This window comes from Phoca vitulina, unplaced genomic scaffold (genome assembly GCF_004348235.1).
Source record: "Phoca vitulina isolate PV1807 unplaced genomic scaffold, GSC_HSeal_1.0 scaffold13, whole genome shotgun sequence".
Taxonomy (NCBI): Eukaryota; Metazoa; Chordata; class Mammalia; order Carnivora; family Phocidae; genus Phoca; species Phoca vitulina.
The window spans coordinates 4,934,968-4,955,887 of NW_022589716.1; the positions used below are offsets into that span (position 1 = coordinate 4,934,968).

General features: G+C 55.8%; 2 protein-coding genes across 4 annotated transcripts in view; one reads left to right on the forward strand and one right to left on the reverse strand.

The window, feature by feature from the left end:
- Positions 1–2,143, forward strand: part of CXCR6 (C-X-C motif chemokine receptor 6) — a 5,593-nt gene extending 3,450 nt beyond the window's left edge. The window contains exon 2 of the mRNA XM_032412585.1: positions 263–2,143. Within this exon, the coding sequence (XP_032268476.1) occupies positions 263–1,309 (1,047 nt within the window). The 3' untranslated portion in view covers positions 1,310–2,143. The remainder of the gene's footprint in view (positions 1–262) is intronic.
- Positions 1–20,920, reverse strand: part of FYCO1 (FYVE and coiled-coil domain autophagy adaptor 1) — a 73,948-nt gene that overhangs the window by 27,455 nt on the left and 25,573 nt on the right. For all 3 annotated transcript variants that reach the window (XM_032412582.1, XM_032412583.1, XM_032412584.1), the window contains exons 8-14: positions 18,213–20,621; positions 17,020–17,112; positions 16,210–16,328; positions 13,853–14,020; positions 11,247–11,396; positions 10,345–10,553; positions 7,462–7,600 (exon numbers count right to left, since the gene is read on the reverse strand). In XM_032412582.1, the coding sequence (XP_032268473.1) occupies positions 7,462–7,600; positions 10,345–10,553; positions 11,247–11,396; positions 13,853–14,020; positions 16,210–16,328; positions 17,020–17,112; positions 18,213–20,621 (3,287 nt within the window). The remainder of the gene's footprint in view (positions 1–7,461; positions 7,601–10,344; positions 10,554–11,246; positions 11,397–13,852; positions 14,021–16,209; positions 16,329–17,019; positions 17,113–18,212; positions 20,622–20,920) is intronic.

Genomic DNA, 20,920 nt, shown 5'->3' on the forward strand with positions numbered 1-20,920 from the left:
CGTGCTCTCTCTCATAAATAAGAAAATCTTTAAAAAAAAAAAAAAAAGGATTTTAGGGCTAATTAAGGGCCCCTCGTCCTGTCTGAGCAATCACCCCTCAGCACTGTCTGTCTCCATTACACTGGACTGCGTGGTCACTGAGCAGAACGTAGGTGGGTTCAGGAGGTAACTACCTGCCCCCTAAAAGTGGGGCAACAGGATTGTAGGAGAACAGGAGGTGTCCCCCTCGGCCCCGACTATAATTCCTGTGTTTGCCTCCCAGATGTTCACGAGAACGCACGCCATGGAGGAGAACGACTATGTCGACCCCGGGTTCTTCAACACTTCCAGTGACGGCAGCCAGGGGCATGAACGCTTCCTGGAGTTCCGCAAGTTCTTTCTGCCCTCCGTGTACCTGGTGGTGTTCATCTGTGGCCTGCTGGGTAACTCGCTGGTGCTGGTCGTATACATCTCCTACCAGAAGCTGAAGAGCCTGACAGATGTGTTCCTGATGAATCTGCCCTTGGCTGACCTGGTGTTTGTCTGCACTCTGCCCTTCTGGGCCTACGCAAGCATCCACGAGTGGGTCTTTGGCAAGGTCGTGTGTAAAACCCTGCTGGGCATCTACACGTTGAACTTCTACACGTCCATGCTCATGCTCACCTGCATCACCATGGACCGCTTCGTTGCAGTGGTTCGGGCCACCAAGGCCTACAACCAGCAGGCCAGGCGGATGGCCTGGGGCAAGGCCATCTGCTTGCTCATCTGGGTGATCTCCCTGCTGGTTTCCCTGCCGCAGATCATCTACGGCAACGTCCATTATCTCGACAAGCTTGTCTGTGGTTATCACAATGAGGAGATTTCCACTGTAGTTCTCGCTACCCAGATGACACTGGGGTTCTTCCTGCCACTGCTCGCCATGATGGTGTGCTACTCAGTCATCATCAAGACCCTGCTTCATGCCCGAGGCTTCCAGAAGCACAAGTCTCTGAAGATCATCTTCCTGGTGGTGGCTGTGTTCCTGCTGACCCAGACGCCCTTCAACCTTGTGAAGCTCATCCGCAGCACGAGCTGGGAGTACGCCACCATGACCAGCTTCCACTATGCCATCATTGTTACAGAGGCCATCGCCTACCTGCGGGCCTGCCTTAATCCTGTGCTCTATGCCTTTGTTGGCTTGAAGTTTCGGAGGAACTTCTGGAAACTTATGAAGGACACTGGCTGCCTCCCTTACCTGGGGTTCTCGACTCAATGGAAGTCTTCCGAGGATGCTTCCAAGACCTGTTCTGCCTGTCACAACGTGGAGGCCACCAGCATGTTCCAGCTGTAGGCCTTGCCCGGGCTTGGAGAGCTGCTCAGGAGCTTGCGGGAGTACAGCTGTGTGCTCTGGATGCGATGAGGGAGGCTTTGTTTATGGCTTGCGCTTTCTCATGGAGAAGTCACCCAACCCTGTAGCTGGTTGTGGGACGCTGCTTCTCGGGCATGAACACATTCTGCTCTCCTCTTGAACCCCCAGGCCTAAAGCTCAGTGTGTCGGGGGGGAAGCTCTCAGAACCGGAAGGGCTTTCCTTCCTCTAGCCCCAAGAACGCTAGCTCCCAGGGAATGATGTGTGACACTTAAGACCTTAGGTTCTCCTTCCTGAGGACTGGGACTAAACGCTGAAGAGGGGAGCCTGGCCACACAGCTGCTGAGTTCAGAAGACTCCTCTGGTCACTGGGAAGCAGGGAGATTAGAACAGCCATGAAAGCGAGTCCTGGGCCGCATGGCTGGGACCTCAATCACCAGGCACCTGACAGAAATGGGAACAGGCTCTGCCTCACCTGGGGGCTGGGCCTTTATATAGAGAGATGCTTATGTTCTCTCTGATTAATCCTGGAAGGAGGAACACCAGGGAACATGAATGGGCCCAAACAAATTAGTCAGCTGAGGATTCCAGGGGTCCACAGAAGGTTAGGAAAATGTGCAAAGCAGCGTTTAAGACGATCGTGAATCTAAGCGGCATTTCTGAAATGTATTCTTTGGTGGGTTTGCTCATTTAAAAACTAAATTGTCCAATGCCTGATACACGCACGCACATATAAATCATGTATCAGTGTATATAGAATACAATCACGCCCGTGTCAAACAGCATATGATTTTCATGACGAAGAAATAAAACCTTTTTTAAAGTCTCTAAACTATGTTTATCCTTAAGCACATTCTACTTTATTATTTTTTTTAAAGATCTTATTTATTTGAGAGAGAAAGAATGAGACAGAGACAGCATGAGAGGGGGGAGGGTCAGTGGGAGAAGCAGACTCCCCACTGAGCAGGGAGCCCGATGCGGGACTCGTCCCGGGACTCCAGGATCATGCCCTGAGCCGAAGGCAGTCGCTTAACCAACTGAGCCACCCAGGTGCCCCAGGCACCTTCTACTTTACTGTGGTATGCCTGGAATATACGGAAAAGTGATTACTTACAGGCTCGGAGCATAGGAAGCAACTTAGAATTGCAACCTTTCAGGGCACTGCTCTGTCAGGGAAATGGAATATACCAGTGATCACTCCTTCACTGTGGCTTTCAATCTCCTGACCAGACTGTGAAGTACATTTGTGTAACCTCCTCAATATGGTCACAGGATGAGGCAATTCTCAATGTCAGGCACTTGGGTATGTTTATTAGATCCTAGCAATCTGCTCAGTAGGTAAAGTTGCCTTTTTGGCTCATGCTTTACAAAACCACTCACCAAAACGGAGAGAACCGATCGCCAGCAGTGAAAGCGAGCGCACAGGGCAGTGGGCCAGACCTGGCTTAGCAGTGTGCTCTGGGGTCCGGACTGACCGGAGTGGAATCCTGGCTTGGCTCTCACTCGTTGGCTAGACCAGTCGGTAATCTCTTTAACCTCTTTTGTTTTGGTGAAACGTGGGCCATAACGGGACCCGCCTCTGGGGGCTGGCGGGAGGAGGGCCTGAGATGACGTGTACAAAATACACTCAGCACAGTGTGCATTCGGGGGTGGGAGGGCTGCAAGGATGGCAACAGCAGCACGAGAACCAACGACACACAGAGGCCGCGGGTCGTCCTTTGTGAGCTGGCAAGGCGCGGAGGGTGTGCTTCGTGCCTCCAGGGCTGTGTGGCACGTCCCCTACACTCTGGTCCAGCTGCGCAGGCCCACATGAGCCTCCCTACTGTCTCCCGCTCGTGCCTAAATGCACCCACGAGAGCAGGTGCTTCCAGGGTAGCCAGGCCACGTGGACCCAGAGCTTCCTCACTCAACAAAATCTGCCCTTTCTGTGGTGACAAGGCTGACTTTCATCGTCTTTAATTTGGCTTCAAATACAAAACAAACAAAAACACACACAAAAAAAAACCAGGAAAAAAAAAAAAACTGGCCTCAAAGTGGGAGTTTCTGTCACCCTCCTTTGTGAGTTCACCTTGAGGTCAGCACTTCTGATAGCGGGGCCACCAGCCCCTGGCTTCCACAGAACGAGACAGAGGCCCTACCTGGAAAGGAGGATGTGAGGACGCAGGGAGCCAGGGGCCCTGCGGTACCGCTACACGTTCCCACGAGGGAAGTGGTGTGGTGTGACAGGCACAGCAGGGCTCTGGGGTCACTCAGACGCCGGCTCAGTGGCTGCTCCAGCTCTGTGCATCCTTGGGCAAGCCACTCAGCCTCCCCAAGGCCGGTTCAGCATCCACAGCACACCACACCCTCCCTCCAGGACTGCTCCTGAGGCCTGGACAGTGCACTAGGAGGGCCAAGCTGGGGGCTGCCTGGCCACGGCAACAGAGGGGCAGCTGCAGGGACCGCTGGCTTCCCCCTAACCAGGTGGCTGCCAGGCTGAGCCAAACAAGACCGGGCACCCATCAGGCCATGTCCTGGCCCGGGCCTGTGTTACACGCCTTCTCTCCAGGCTCCCTGCAGAAATGCTGTGCCCCTCCTTCTACAGCTTAGGAAAGCCCCAGACGGCACAGCCATGGACTCCTCCTTTACCTTCTCTGTATCCTCAGTCACTCATCGCCCCTGTATCTCTGGGCCCTTATCTGCTACACCCGAGATAGATATTCTCCCAAGCCCTCCCCTGCGTATACAGCATCGCCGCCAACAGAGGCGGGCGCAGCGCACGGAGGTTACAGAGCGCTGTTACGTCTTGACTTTGTTCTGTCCACATAACAGCCCCATAAAGGGCAAGTTCCCAGCCTCAACCCTCCTGGGCTCCTCCCCTTGACTCTGCTCATACATACCAGCACATGATGGGGTACAGGTCGGGGGGGAGCGGTTTGAGGCCCTGGACGGCCACACTGTCTGAGACGTGGTGAGCACAGGGGGACCCCTATTCCAGGGGCTGCCTGGGAGCCAGAAGCCCAGGTGACTTCAGTAGGCATTCGGGACTGAGGCACAGGTGCTATAGGAAGAAAGGGCTGAAGCTGCCCCTGTGGGTGGCGGGGAGGGGAAAGGGCAGGGAGCACGGGGTCCAGGAGTGGAGGGGGTGCTCGCTCTGACCTTCTCCACTAAGGGCCCCTCCAGGCAGCGCCCGTTCCGGGGGCCCGGGCCTCCACGGTCTGGGGTAACTCCCAACACCATTCGGTGGGAGGCCTAGCACTATCATCCCTGTTTTTCAGGTGAGGAAACTAGTTCAGAGAGATGAATACCTGCTGAAGCTCACACAGCAGAGCGAGGGCTAGGCCTCCAGGTAGCAGCCTCTCTCTCTGCTGGCCAACAGAGGGTTCCTGCAGCTGATGGACTTGAGGTACCCACCAGCTCTGGAGTCATCAAGGGGGAGATGGTGGGTTACCCCAAGCACAAGGCGGCTTTCTAACCTTAACCATCCTTACCATATCCTGTTCTCGTGTTGTTTCTGAGACGCAGGCATCACATCTCCTGGCTGGTGACAAACCCACCATAGCCCCCACAAAGCACTGTGACCACAAAGGGCCAGTCATGAAGCAATTACTGGCAAAGGGGCTCGGAGGCGCAGGGACAGTCTCTACGAGTTTGGCTCAGTATCACTGGGCATCTGAGTGGTCTTCCTTGGAGAAGGACTGGGGTACTAGAGACAAGGTACAGGGCACAGCTCAGCCCCTGACACCACAATGCATGCGGAGCATCACAGACACAATGCGCCTCCATGGAAGGCTTCCCAGGCGCCAGGCCCTGGGCTCAGCGCTTGACGTCATACGGTCTGTTTGTCTGGTAGCCAGAAGGGGAGGCCAGGCCTGGGTGGAAGCTGAGCAGAGGCCAAGGGACCCAAGGCCCAGCCCTGCTACTGGCTGACGAGAGCTTTCTTTCTGTCTCTGCCTGCCACCTCAGTCCTGAGCACAGACGGACACTTGGTCCATGGAGAAGGCTCAGGGTGGGCCTGGATGAGTGTGGGGAGCAGGTGCGAACAGGCATGTCTGGAGGGCTCTGAAGAATGCCATCTTTTCTCCCCAGGTGAAGGGGCTGTGCTTCTGTTTCTTGCCACCATCCTAGCTCTGAACCACGTCGGGTGGGCTGGTGGGCGGTTGCTCAAGGGTGTGGGGACCTCTCCCTGTCCGCTCCCTGTACCAGGAGGGGCGAGGCAGACAACTTCATTAGCCTAAGAATGTGTCCATGTGGGGAGGAGTGGACACGGGGCAGGGGAGGGTGGGCAGGCTTCTGATGTGCAAATGGGGAGGTGGGACCCAGAGACGAGAGCTGAACTCTTCAGAACGAACCTGCAGCCTGTGGACGGAGGGAGGGGCTCTGGGCTCAAAGCCTAGCGCTGACACTTACAGCCACGTGACCGGGAGCGGCTTCTCTGGCCCCTGGAGGCTTCCGCAGCTTTAGCTCCTATGCCTGGAAGGGCTGGGCAGGGACTGAGCGAGGCCACATGTAGAAGTGACCGGCACAGGGAAGGGGCCTGACAGAGCTGCTTTCAACACTGCTGCCAAGCAGCCTTCTTTCCTTCAGGGATCTGGACACACATGGCGCTTAATCCCTTCTGGCTCACTTCTTACTTTGGACTTGCTCATTTCTTTCTCAAAGTTTCCTGTCAGGGAGCCTTACACAAATCCAGGGCTCCAGACAGCTCACGTTTTCTGAGTCCTGGTGTTTCGGATTGGTCTTAAACTCGGGAAGAAAAAGAACGTACGAGAGAGCTACTAGAGACACCTGGGTCTTCTCTAACGCGCAAAGATGGTGTGTGAGGGCGCAGGCCCTTAGCTGACTGTGACGGCGGGCTCCTCCCCCAACAGACGGAGTGCAGGGACTGCGGGCTCCCGTCCGCCAGGCCCGGATCCACCCTGGAGGCCGCAGGCCAGCATGCTGGCAGTTTCCTTTCCCTGGAACACTTCCTGATTTCCCAGGACCAAAACACAGATATTTGTCAGCGGTCAGAGTGCCTTCTGTTTTTGTTCTTACTGGGACAGGGGAAGGTGAGGGGTGAGGGAGGGAGAGAGCTGCAGGGGGTCACGGAGGCTCCAGCCCTGCTCCCCTCACCACCTACCCACCCGGCAGGGAGTACGGTGGCCAGGTGATGGTGGCAGACTGGCTGGGTGCTGCTGGAACAGAGCAGGCCCTCGGGAGAACACTGCAGCCTGTGCGGTCAGGGGGCGCTTCAGAAGGGGAGGCAGGGGGTTCCAGGAAGGAAAAGGCAAGGTCCAAAGCTGAGGAAGCAACAGTGCACAGGGGCTGACGGGCTGGGTGATCGTGTTGGCGCTCTCCGTGAGGCCACAACATGGGAGTTCAGTCACCCTCTCGTCAGAGAACAGGGGAGAGTGGAGGGATACACTTAAGCCTAAACTCTCCTGCCCTGAGAGCTTCACGAGGATTAAATAGATCTCCTCCCACACAGCAGATATCCCGATGATTAATCCCAGCCCTCCTGAATTCTGGGCAGGAAGAGAGGGACAGAGATCTCAATGTGGGTGTTGGCAGGAGTATCACGGAACTCCCCAACTGGAGGGAAAGTGGGTAAATTCTTTCTTGGCTTTTGAACAGCGGGTGCTTTGCTATAGAAACTGCATTTAGGCCCGAACACCAGGGGCTGAGAGACGCTGAGCAAGGCTGCTGTGGGGGGGCGGGGGGGGGGGGGGGGCTTGGCCTGTCCCTACAGGTCCCCGGGGAACAAACTTGACTCGACGTTCCAATGTGGTGGCACTTTGTGTGGTCATTTCATTCCTCACAAACCTTGTTGGACAACAGATGAGCGGGCCAGCGGAGGGTAAGGACGAAAGGACTGTCAGGACACAGAGACGCCGGGGCACGCACACACAGCCGGGCGAGGGTGTGAAGAGGCAGAGAGCGGGCGGCCCTCTGTGAGCCGAGGAGAGAGGCACCAAGAGAAGCCCACCCTGCCAACACCCTGACCTTGGCCTTCCAGTCTCCAGAACGGTCCCGAGCACTGTTCTGAGGCACTTTGCCTTAAACACAGTCGGGCGATCCTGCTTCCAAAGTCTCACTTTCCTGGTCCTTTACTCAGAAGGCACAAGGGCCCAGCACTCGGGGGAGCACGCAGGAAATAAAGGCGAGGTCTACTCACTGTTCGGGCAAGTTCGGGTCGAGGGAGTCGGTTTCGGTGGGTGTTTCAGGCAAGGAGGAGCCGGACTCCTGGATCTGGCACAGCTCCTCATCTGTGATGATGTCAAACACGGCATCGTCTGGTGGCCTGTAGTCGGCGTCTACACCCGGGCCACGGAGGCAGATGGGGAGAGAAGAGACACACACACAGTGATGCGCAGGATAGGGAGGGCGCGCCAGGAGCACGCCGGGAAGTGAGGGGCTGCCGCTGGGCTGGATGGGCCACCAAGACACGCCCTCAGGGCCCACTCGACCTACAGCTGTTCTGTCTGGGTGCGAGAGAAATGGCTGCCAGGACATTCCAGAAAGCAGCGGGGACTACAGGTAAAACTGCACACACAACCTACAAGATTTTTCTTGGTGGTTCCTCAGTTGGGCCTTAAAGAGATTTCAAGTTCTTACATATTCTCTGAGGCCTCTTATTTATAAGAAGAAAAAAAAATCCGTCAAATCCTTATCAGGCAGGAACCTAAAAAAAGAGTAAACACACTTCTGTGCTGCTGAGTCTTGCTCCCTAAGACACAGATACGACATTCATGCCTTTTTGAACGCAAGATTCTGTCTGACCGGCATTTTCACCTCCATCCACTGGGGGATGGGAAAGAACCTCCCTCTGCTCAAGGTGGCAGCAACCACTGTGCTTCTGACCAGGGGCCTGGTGTCTGAATTTGCAGGCCACTCAGGAGGAAGGAGGCTGTATGGACACTCCTGTGCCGGTCACCCACCTCCAAGTACTCTCTTGCCTATGTCACGAAAAATGTGATGGTAGGCCTGAGGCGAAAGAAAGGCAGAGAGAAGGAAAGACAGAAAGAAATACAGACAGACAAGGGGACAGGAAATGTCAGAAATCAAAACAAGTGACCTCAGTACTCTGGCACAGTGCCACCCTCTGTCTTCGCTGCAACACCTGCCAGTCAGGGCAGGGGAGATTCCTGGACGGTTTACCAAGAACAGTTCATGCGAGCTACAAGTTCCCAGCTGGCCCCACCACAGGGCTACTGGGACAGGCCGTGCTTTAGATGGAATATCCTTCCTCTTGTCTGAGGTCTGCATAATGGAGGGCTGGAGACACAGGCTGAAAAACAGGACCAAGGACTGGTTTCTTTCCATATGCCCAGCCACGCTTCTGAACCTGCCTTCTGAGGCTGACAGAGGGAAGGAAGGAAGGACAAGGAAGGAAGGGACAATGAGCATCAGGAGAGAAATCAAAGAAGACTTAAATGGACAGCTATACCATGTTCATGGATTGGGATACTCAATTTTGTTAACATGTCAATTCTCCCCAACTTGATCTAGAGACTCAATGTGATCCTAATCAAAATTTCACCAGGATTTCTTATAGAAATTGACAAGTTAATTCTAAAGTTTATATGGATACGCAAAAAAGCCTACAATAGCCAATACTTTGATAAAGAACAAAATTAGACGACCTGCTCTACCTGATTTAAAGACTCATTAGAAAACCATGGTGATCTCAACAGTGTGGTATTGATGAGAGAAAAGGCACATGGATAAATGGAATAGGACAGAAACTCCAGACACAGACCCAACTGATTTTTGACAAAGGTGCAAAGGCAATTCTATGAGAAAAGAACAGACTTTCAACCAATGGTGTTGGAACAACTGGACAACCAACCATATGCAAAAAAATGAATCTCTATGCATAGCTTGTAGTATATACAAAAATTTAACTAAAAATGGATCATAGACCTAAACTATATAATTTTTAGAAGAAAACAGGAGAAGATCTTTGTGTCTTTGGGTTAAGCAAAGATAGATAGGATACCAAAAGAAAAGAAAAGAAGTTGATCCATAAGGGAAAAAAATGGAATGGACTTCATCAAAACTAAAACCTTCTGCATTTTGGAGAACATTTTTGCTCTTTGAAAGAAAGTGAAAAGAGGTTTTTGGTTGGGAAAAAGGTATTTGTAAAACACGTATGTGATAAATAACTTCTATCCCGAATATATAAAGGACTCTCAAAACTTAAGAATTAAAAAAAGAATTTTAAATGCGTTTGAAAAAGATACAGGAATGCTATGCCCAGTACATTCCACCATCCCTGAGCAGTTCTTTGTACCAAATATAAATAATGGGGCCTGCCAACTTCCTTGATGATCCAGTCAAACAGAAGTGGAACTAACGGAATCTCTGAAGGCTGGCTGAACTGCATCCAGGCAGAGGCCAAGGAAGAGTTCATAGGGACGGGCTGCAGAAGGTGGTGATGCTTGAGCAAAGACAAGACCTGCCATCTCAGCTCTGCCTCCCTGGTATTCTACATCCACAGTCTGGTCCATGAGAGGACAGCATGGCCTGTTCTGCAGGACTGGGCTTGGAGCAGGAAGAGCAGGAACCAGATCCCACTTCCTCTAACTGAGCAGAGTGAAAGGATGAGGAGAATACATCCTCCTTGGTCACTGAGAGACAGTGTGAGCCACAGGGAGAAGGTGAAGGATGTGGTCATTTCCACACACAACTTCTGGCCTTTGGTTACTCTGGTAGAAGGGTTAGGTATCGGGGCTGAGGCTCTGGAGACGGTATTTTCCAAGGTGTGGGGTACATTCCACTGATAGCATGTAAGTTAAGAGGTACACAGACCTCGCATTAAATAACACTGAATCATACCAGGAGAAAGGTATTCCCTTTTCAATTCTCTCTCAAGCCTAATTACACAAAAAAGAAAGTCTCAAATTGGTGCAATACATTTTTAGCACCTCTTTAACGCCTAAGTTTAGAAAACCTTGAATTCAGCCTATTACAGCTAACTAGCCACACTGGGGTAGTGGTGGGTGGGTGGGGCGGGGGTGGCACCTAAGAAGACAGAGGGCAGGAGCAGGAGCCCGACCTTGGCCTCTGGCAGCCTGGGGCCCAGCGTGGGCTGGCGACAGTGCAGGGCTGGGCTCCCCCTGGCTGGTGCCAGAGCTGGCGCTGTCAGGCGATGCAGGGCCATCGCTGAACTTCTGGAAGCAGGCTCGGCAGCAGCGCTCCTTCTTGCCGCTGCGCTTCAGGACGTAGTTGTTGCAGCAGTAGTAACAGAAGATGCGGCCACAGACCCTGGGGTGAAACGAGCACGGGCCGTGAGGGTGATGCACCGCGGGTCTTGTGATCTGCACTGGGCTCTAGATGCCACGTGGCTCTCTTCAGACTTGGCTCTGCCCCCACTGAGGAGTGTGGCCTTATGGTCAATCTGTAAGATTTTCTCCACTGGGAGAAAAGGTTTTATTTCCCAAGGTCCTGGGAGGCAGGGGGATAAAGTATGTGGCTGAGTCCACCTTCTCTGCCACAACAACACAAGGATACATTCCATGCCTCAGGGGCTGAGGCTCTAAGGGACCAGAGACGCACCTGGGCCTGTGCTGATGATATTCCATCTGCCTTGGCCCCAAGTGAGATTTATTTTGCCTACCCTTCTTTGGGCCCTACGAGAGTCCACGTTCCCCCAGCCAAGCCTCCGCCCCCGCTCTCCCTCGGCTTCAGTAATGCCACTTCCCCTCTGGTCCCTGCGGGCTGAGGGAGGCCAAGGGTTGCTGGTCTCTGGGTGCTCCACAGCCCTGTGGGTCCCCTTGACTCTGCCCATACCCCTGTATCAAACCCTCTTCCCCTTCAGGGATCCCCGCACGTCCCGCTAGGACCCTGCCTAATACACCCCCTCGCCTGGTCCCCTTAGGACCAAGTGACAATGTGCTCTTCCCAGACAGACAGCCCGGTTCAGCACCTTCGCTCTGGTGCTGGCTCCCACCCGCTGACCTGCAGTGGTGTCGCCGCACCATCCAGCTGAACTCTCGCTTGCAGTCGTGACAGTGGCTCGCCTCCGGGTCCCCGAGCCACCTCTCCTCAGCACTGAGCTTCTGTTGGAATTCCAGGGCATCTGACTTCTGCCAGAGAGCATCCTTGTCCCTGAGACAGAGCCACATTAGAAAAAGAGAAGAATGCGTGAAAACAATAGGATGATCTCCGATTCATTTCCAAAGCCTGATTCCAAATTTCCCTAGACATGGAAGGAAAATTTACTTTACTTGGAAACAGCCCCACTCTAGGCCTCGTCCGTCCCCGGCATCAGCCCTAGACTCAGCTGATGGCACGCGTGTGAAGGCAGAGTACGCCCATGATGTATGTACGCCCACAAGGGCCACACACTGCTAGGTGTCCACACGACAGTGCACATGGTCGCCTGGGGTGGAAGCTGTAACGGGCTGTCACGGTTACATGACAGCCTGAGTGCTGTGAGCCGAGGGCCACGGGGGTACTGGCCACAGAAAACTTAAACGTGTTCAGGAACCTTTACGTGTTTATGCTTTGTTAAAGCAACACGCGATCATTGGAGAAGGCCAAAGACTTCCGCGCCGGAGAGTCTGATGGGATGTTAATCTCCCCTGCCCCTCAGAGAGACAGTACATGCTCCAGGAAGCAAGGCTGAAGGAAGAGGGAGGCTTTTCAGAAAGCTCTGGCAGTGTCAGAACATGCCCGACGCCCCAGCGCCGATGGGCGCAGAGGCTTCTATATTTGCTGCTCATGGTCATTTTCGAGGCTTATGGCTTCTGACTTGGGAAGGTTTTGTTCTTTCTGAGATGGAGCCCCAGCCACCATCCTAAGGTTACTAGCCCCAGCAGCACCTCAGTCCCAAAGACCAGCACCAGATCCACTGAGGTCCTACGAGAAACTGACACCATCGCCAGCCAGAGACTCCAAATCCACAGACCTCTCCCCTTAAATACGAAAGCCAAGACAGGGGCGCCTGGGTGGCTCAGCTGGCTGAGCATCCGACTCCTGGTTTCGGCTCAGGTCATGATCTCATGGGTTGTGAGATCGAGCCCCGAGTTGGGCTCTGACCTCAGTGCAGAGTCTGCTTGGGATCCTTGCCCTCTTCCTCTCCTTCCCCCCTGGGCCCCTCCTCCCTGCTCTCTCTTTCTCTTTCTCTTAAGTAAATCTTCAAAAGCCAGGACAAAAGCCAGGAATTGACTGGCTCTTCAAGGATGCTTTAAGTTGTCAGGAAGCAGGACGACTCACGCCCTGGACCAGCATCGTCCTCCCAGCTGGTTCCCAGCCCTTCATCCCTTCTGTCCCCAGGAGGCCAGGCACCCACACCCTGGAATGTGGGAAGCTGTCAGGACCAGGGCTTTTCCATCCCACACCTCAGGAAGATGTCTGAGTTCAGAGGTCATAAATGCCCTGAGTTCCAAGTCTGCGAATTGATGACATGATGTGGGCAGATGTTTTACACTTCCAAATACCACCAGTTTGCAACCCCAAATGAATTAGTAGCTTCAGGCACTGCTTATCCATGGCTGCTAACATTGCAGAGAATGGGCTCATCAGATCCTATGTGGCTCTTGAAAGAAAGACCCAAACTATAAACCAATTCTCTGAAGTGTTCTTGAGAAAATTTTGAGCCTGGGTCTGAGGAAGCCTTTAGTAGGGCAGTGGTTCTCAACTCTGGCTCACGGATGCCCGGACCCTACTCCGGTAAGTTCCAACTGGGTTGGTCTGGGCAGGGTCTGGACATGGGTATCATATCACTAGTGATTCTAATGTGCAGTTAAGGGGAGAACCACTGCTGTGGTTTCAACTAACAATTCACAGGATATGAAGGCTGGAAGAACATGTTAAATGGCACCATGGGGATGTAATCAGCCAAATCCAGGCTGTGGGAAACTCGATCAGATGCATGACCTAGCTTCCCCAAAAGTGCATTGCAAAGAAAAAAACAAGTTAGAGAGATGGTGGCCAAATCACAGGCTAAGTAAGAGAGATCTAACATACCACCCTGCAATGTATGGACCTGATCTAGAGCCTCGTTAGAGATATTCTCATTGGAAGTAAGGCGATCTGGGAAGTTGGGCCCTTCGCCTGTGTGGCGACAAGTGTCAGGAACAGAGCACGCGTGTCCTCTGGTTTCTGAGTGCCCTCCTGGCCCCGCTCCCACACTTACGTTGGCTGTCTGCTACCTGCGGGCGCTGGAGTTGGGGAGGTCTGGTATTGGGGGAAAGCAGGATGGAGAAGAAGGGGAAAGGGGCTCACGAAAGAGGGACAAGGGACTGGAGAGCTTCCCAAAGACATGAGACATCCCTTACTGTCACACCTGTGGCTAAACACACAGAGATTTTGAAAATAATGCCCCAGCACTATGACAACACAAACCCAGCTGAACACTAGTGGGAGCAGGGAAATCTACTCTTCAAGGCTGCCAAGGGCCTGGGAGGACCCCGTCTGTGTGCGGGAGGGCCTCCACAACATAACGCAAGTAGACACGGGCCCATTTCCCTTGAGAGGCCTTCCAAGAGTAGCTGCATTTCTTTAAAGAGAAACCCCAGCTCAGAGGAGGCCCCCAGCCAGTTGCTGGTGCCGACTCTCACCTGAGCAGCTCGATCAGTCGTTCCTCCAGGTACTGCTTGGTTCTAGTCAGGTCATCCAGGTCCGCAAGCATCTTCTGGTCATTCTTCTCCCGGTTTGTCACCTCCTGGCAGAGTCTGTTGTAATACTCTTGGATCTTTGCCATGGCTTTTTCAAGTTCCTTCTGGGTCCTGGTGGAGAAGTGGGAAGCTTACTGATTAGCCACTGCTTCCAACATCCCCCGTGCCTCTGGGCTAACTCGGGCCTCTAACGAGGGGTCCTGCTGCCGTCTGAGCCTTTTCCCTCTCACGGTGGGGGTGCCCCTCGGCACTACCCACTCACAAGTTGTGCAACCCCCCGGCCTTCAAAACTCCCCTCGCACCCCAAACTCTTCACACGCCAGCCCCCCACACCAAATACAATGGGCATTCTGGGAGAGCAGGAGGAGCACCCCAGGTGAGTTGAACTCTGCACCACTTGGTTTTGGGGCAGGGGCTGAGGTTATGGGAGAAGCCCAAGAGTGCGGTGCACTGGTGATGGGGGCTTTGCAAGAGGAAAATGGAATTGGGATAGAAAGAACACGGGTGTATCTCTCTGGAGGTGACCACACGGACGAGGACCTGTCTCCCACGTGTCTTTGGGGCTCTGTGCACAGGGCGCGGTGCTGGGCTACCCAGCGGGCACTTGATGTGCACTGCCAGGTGCTGACCCGACAGCCCGGAGGCCTAAGGAGCTCTGTTCCCTCGGCTCAGTCTATGGCCGAGGGCTGGCCGAATGAAGCACGGTCCTCCTGCCCTTGCCCACTCTACTTGCAGCTCGCCTGTCCCCAAGGGCAGTGGTGCTCCAGGAATGCTCTACAAACCCCAAGGTCCAGCAGGGTGTTCATAAAAGCTCCATTAAACACAGGGCTCTGCAGAGACTAAGTAATCTGTATCTAATCCAGCCTTCCCATACCCAGTATAAAGCTGTCGGAAGGTTGTTTACGAGACACTGTCCACCAAAATGATCTCATGGGTGTACACATGCACGTGCATGCACAGGCACACACACAGTGAATAAAGTAAAACCCAATCCAGGACAGATTATGCAACACTGAACAGCTAAAACAACAGCTCTGAGATCTTACAAATAAGTACTGTTGTAGCATTTTTAAAAAAAAATGCCACCAACTTAGGAGGTTCTTGCTATTTATATCGTCACGTGAATACGACCTGGGCAGCCAAAGCCCTACAGCGTTTGAACTCGGGAAGAATCAGATGAGAAGAAATGTGCATGTTGGGTTACTGAACACCCAACACGCTCTGGATCTCCCACTGAGCCTGGACCCACCCTAGAAGCCGGGTGGTAGGAGGCAACGAGGGATGGGCAGAAAAGGTAAAGGCTTGGGACAATTTGGTGTGCCAGTCTTTGCTGGGGGCACACAGGTGACTGGGTGGCAGCATCCCTGGGAGGACTGCCTTGGCCTCCTCACCAAATGGTGGGCTCACGCTCATAACTCCAGGTGGCCCCCCAGCCTGAAGATGAGGGGGCTCAGGGAAGTCTTGGGGCTGCACAAGTAGGGCCATACTCCAAGGTTAGGACAACTATGATGAAGGGTGACAGCACGATGTCTGCAGGCAGATCAGCCGGCCTGGTGCTGGGCACACTCGCTCACCTTCACTGGGCACGTGCCTGTGAGACCCCTCCACCCACCCACCCCAGCCCTGCGGCCTCTCATTTCATAAAGGAAACCAGGAAGAGCTCGAGTCACAACTCGTAGCAGGGAAACACACACACACACCCCAAGACCCTAACACGAGAGCAGACACAGAAGTACCTGTGCACTTTTCAGGGTAATTGTTGAGGAAACAGACTCTGGAGTCAAGCGACCTGGGTCGCACCTCCCACCACCACCCACGTGCTGTCAGATGCTGGGAAAGCAACTTAACTCCTCTGAGCCTCACTCTCCTCGTCTATAAAATGGGGACAAGTAATAATTTCCTCAAAGGACAGTTAGGAGGAAAAAAGGGACAAAGAGATGCAGTGTTTAAAATAGTGCCTGGCCCATTTGGGGCATTATTTAAGTGTTTGCTGTTATCATTACCACTATTATATTCCAACTTTTATTTCATGTCAGCTCTTCCAAAGCAGAAGCGTGCCCTGCATGTAGGAAAATGGCATCAAGAAAGGCTCAGCGGCTGCCTGCAGGGGGGTGAGAGGCGGACTGCCCGCCCCCTGTGGCGTGCTTCTGGCAAAGTGCGTTCCGAGTCTGTGGCTTTTCTTGCAAGAGGACTTCTTTAACCTGCTATGAGCGGCTGAGTTTCTAAATGACTGCACCAAACACCCCCTTCCCTGAAGCTTCCGCGGCCGGGGCCCTGTGGGCGGGAAGCGCATCACTAACCTGTCCAAGCTGTCGCGCAGGGCAGCCCCCTCCTCATCCTTCTTCTGCATGGCGGCCTGGCTCTCGGAAAGACGCTTGCTGGTGCCGCGCAGCTGCTCTCCCAGATCTGCCTGGGTGGCCTGGCATGGGACAGCGGGGAGAAGACACTCAGCCGACCAGAGCCTGTGCCGCAGGCCAGGAAGGGACTGGTGGGTTCTCCGCCCCACCTGGCCAGGTCACTTCTAACTGGAGAGGGTTTTGTTTTAAGTTCAAGAGCCCGAGAACCTTTGAGTGACCCACTCCTGTTTGTAATCCTATCTGTCAAGTATTACTTGCAACCGGCGGTGGAGCTTGGAGGAGGGGCAGCGGGAATCAAATCTCGGGGTGGGGGTGGAGGTGGGGTGGCAGGGAGCGGGGTTCCCTGGAGATGGTGATTGCAGCACCCCCCCCCCCCCCCCGTGAGCCTCCTCGATTCAGGACCACCGACTCAGGCATGCCTGCAGAGGCAGCTAAGAAGGACACCTCGTATCCTGTCCACACGGCTGGCTGAGAAACACATCTGGCGGCTCCAGCCAGGTGCCTGGGAGGCAGAAGGGGCTGCGACGCAAGCTCAAGACGTCTACAGAGGTGAATGGATGGGAGCTTTGGCTTAGGAATTGGGAATCTTGCACACGACCCTTCTAAAGGGTCCAGTGGAAACCAAACCAGACCCCTCTCCCTGACAGGCCCGCACCCTGGGCCAGGGGTGGGAACGACCGGGCCGAGTCGGGCACGCCTGTCTTCCCCGCCCAGGCGGCCAGGCTGCCGGCCAGCATGCTCCCCAGGGCCTACCTGCAGCCTCTCCACCGCCTCCTCGGCGGCCTGCAGCTGCCGGCCTCGCTCCTCAAGCTGGTCCCTGAGGCTCCGGCACTCTTCACTGGCAGTCTGGAGATGACGAGAGAGGGCTCGTGAAAGTGGGGTCCCGGCACGGAGACGCCCTCAGCCCCATTCCCCCAGATGGGTAAAAACAAGCTACCTCTCTCTTTTTCACCCAACTCAATAAGCTTTGGGCTTCACTGGTGACAACATCCTTTCAAGTTTACTAAGAGACTCAGCTTGGTCCTCACACTTAGGATTTAGTTTCGGCAAGGACACAGGTGCCCTACGAGCCACAGGGAGCAGCACAGATGGGGGACACGGTACTGGAGGCACAGCTGCAGAAATGCAATAGTTGTGTGTCCGGGAGTGAGCACAAAACACAGTGCTAATGGGCAAGTGATAAGCTCTGGAAACCAAAGCCCCATGGCCACCCTGCTTGTGTCCTCGGTCTCAGCCACCCTTAACCCTTTTCCTTTATGGAGTACCGAGGCTCATGGTCAGCACTGCTCCCGTAAGCCTGTCTACTCCAAAGGCTTTGTGAAAACGCACTGAGCCAGTTTCCACAACAGCCCCTGCCATCGGGATGGCACCCGAAGGGACAGAAAACCCACAGACGAGACTCACAGGCTAGAGGTCCTAGAGGCTAGGAGAGGGTCTAGGGCAAACTCACAGGCTCAGAGGGGTTGGACATGTACATATACGAGCGTTAAGGAAAACACCAGAGGGTGCACACCTCCTTTGAAGGGGGCACCCACCACCCAGCTCCTGGTGACTTCTGCAGGTTGGGAATGAGGGCACGGTCTTTTAAGATCTCCTGAGATTTCAAAGGGAGCCCCCAAACTGAATTTGTAAACATCCAGCTCTTTAAGTGTTGGTTACTGATGTAAAAGAGCCACTCTGTATGAACCAAACCTGTCTGCAACCATGTTGAGTTTAGACTTCTGGGCTAGGGCCTCGCCCCTGACATGTGCCCCTAAGGTGTCCCTGCGAGGGGAAGGGTGCTGGGACCTAGAGAGCAGGACAGTCGCGTCTGCCTGGCCGCCCAGTACATTCTTGGGTCCTCACGTGCCACATGGCTGAAGGCACATCCTATCCTCTCGTGGACCCATTGGGCCCCACCGCAGGAGACTACCGCAGCCCGGAGGGTCAAGGCGAGGGAGGACTACCTTCAGTCGGCTCTGGTGGTCCATGATCTCGGTGCTCAGCTGGAACTTGAGGGCATTGAGCTCCTCGTGTGCGGTCTCCTGGAGGCTCTGGGCCCGCTGCTTGGCCTGGGCCAGCTGGGCCTGCAGGCCGGGCAGGGAGCGGGCCGCCTCCTCGGCCACCTTCAGCCTCTCCTGCATGCTGTCCCTCTCTCGCTGCAGTCCTGCCACTTGCTCTTCCAGGCCCTCTCGCTGCCTCGAGGCTGCCTCTTTGGCATCACGGAGCTCCCGCACGGCGCAGGCCAGGGCCTCCTCGGTCTGCTTTTTCTCGGCCAGCTGCGCGCTGACATGGACGCCGGGCTCGTCGGTGGCTGCGCTAGCCCCGGGCATCTGCCCCTGCAGCTCGGCCTGTTCCAGCCGGGCTTCCGGGGAGCCGCATTCTGGGACTGGTGGGTTCTCAGCCCGTGATCGCTCCTCCTCCTCAGTCCTCTCCTCCCGCGGCGCCCCTTCCTGCTCTGAGCGCTGCAGCGGCTCCCGACCCTGGGCCCTCTTGAGGGCTTCGTTCTGCTCCTTCAGCTGCTGCACCAGGGCCCTGTGCTCCCTCAGAGCGGCCTCAGCCACGCTCAGCTGGTCCTGTACCTTCTCCCGGTCACCCAGGGCTGCCTGGAGCTTGGCCTGAAGGTCTAGCACTTCGGCCGACAGGTGCCCAGCCTCCCCCTGCTGGGTCTCCACCTGGGCCTGACCCAGGGCCGGCTGGGCTGCTGGCTCCCGGCATGCACGGTCTTCAGGTGCGCCGAGCCCCTGCTGGCCCTTCTCTGCCGTGAGGGTCTCGATCAGCTGGGTCTGCTGGCGGCACTGGCGCTCAAGAGCCCCGAGCTCCCTCTCCCGGGCTTCTACCAGCTGCCGGCACAGCCCCACCTCCTCCTGCAGCTGCTGACGCTCGGCCTCCGTGTTCCGCAGGGCGGCCTCCTTCTCAGCCATGTGGGCCCTCATGGTCTCCTTGGCCTTCCTCACAGCCAGGAGGCTGGCCTCCATCTGGTCCCCCATGTGCCGGATGCTGGCCTGCTCAGCCTCCAGGGAGGCCAGGGAGCCCCGGATGGCTGTCTCCCGCTGCTGCAGGGCCTGGTAATCAGCCTGCAGGGCCTGCAGCTTGCCCTCGAGGAGCTGGTTGCGCTCTAGCACGTTCTGCAGCTCCTTCTCCAGCTCCCTGTTGGCCTGCTGGAGCTTCTCCTCCTGACCATTCCCTCGCATCTGGCTCTCACCTGCCTGGCCCTCCTGGGGGCTTCTCTGCTCCTCCTCCGGCTTCTTGAAGACCTGTTGCAGGGTGGAACCTAGGGGGCCCTGGGCCTCGGGCTTCTCCCCTGCCGTGGGCAGATCTGGGCCCGGCTGCCCGGCAAGCCGCTCCAGCGCCCCCACCTTCTGGCTGAGGTGGTCTTTGTCCCGGATGAGCTGCCGCTTCTGCTCCTGCAGCTCACTCACGTGCCGGCTCAGCTGGGCCAGCTGGGCCTCGAGGAGCCGCGGCTGCCGTGCCAGGAACCTGGCCTCCTGCTGCAGCAGCTCCTTTTCCTCTCGCCGCTGCCGCTCCCCCTGCCTCACCTCCGCCAACTCCTGCTCCAGGGAGCTCAGGTGGCCTAGGGACTCCTGTAGCTGCCGCCGGAGCTGGGCTGCCTCGTGCCCCTTCCCGGCCAGCTCTTCGCGGAGCGGGGCTGTCTCCTCCAGCAGGCGCTCCAGGCCGGCCCGGGCCTCCTCCTTCAGCTGCAGCTCCTTGGCCAACTGCTCCAGCTGGCCACTCTGCTGCCTGTTGAGCTCCTGCGCCTTGGTGCTCTCTCTTTCCAGGGCTCGAAGCTTCTCCCGCAGCTCCTGGACCTCCAGGGCCGAGGCGCTGGGGAGGAGCTCTTGCTGCCCCCGTGTGTCTGGTGCCGCATCTGCCTTCTGCTCGGCCGTATCCGGCTGGGCTGGGACATTAGCTGAATGCCGGTCCTCCCCGCCCAGCAGGTCCCGTGCGGCCTCAAGCTCCTGCACCAGGGGCTGCAGCATGGATTCTAGCCGCCGCACGGCCGAGTGGTAATCCTCCTCCTTCTCTGCTGCCCCCAGCTCCAGGGCCTGCAGGCACTCCTGGAACTCCTTCACGGCGTTCTGGGTGGCCTGGGTGACCTCCCACTGCTTCTGGAGCTCGGCCACCATGCAAGTGAGGCGGGCGTTGTCCTCAGCAGCGGCACGGCCCCTCTCCCTCTCCGTCTGCAGCTTCTCGCCCTGCAGGCTCACAGCCGCCCTCAGCTCCTGGTTCTCTCTGTCCAGCTGCTGCATCTGCTCCTGCAGCCGCTTCTCCCGCACCTCCAGCTGGTCCAGCTCCAGCCGCATCTCGTCAAAGCCCTCCTGTGCCTCGTTGTTTAAGGGGCTGCTCACGTCAAAGCTGGAGGCCATCTCCTGAGTCTGCGGAGGAAAAACAAAACACAAGTGGCCCCGGAGAGAAGCTCCACGGCCACGGGGTAAAGCTTTAGAGCTCAATGAGAAGTCATTAAAGAGCGAGTCTACTGAGCTCTTCAAAAGGCTAGAAGCACTTCGCTGGAAGCACCCACCAAAGGAGGTCAGAGAACATCCTAAAGACGCGATGCCACGCACGTGAGCTCCCCGGGCTCTCAGAGCCTGCACGTCCCATCCAGCCTCCTGGAGTGCTGGGAGCATAATGGACATTGGCGCTTAGATTCATTAGGTTACATTTAAACTCCTCT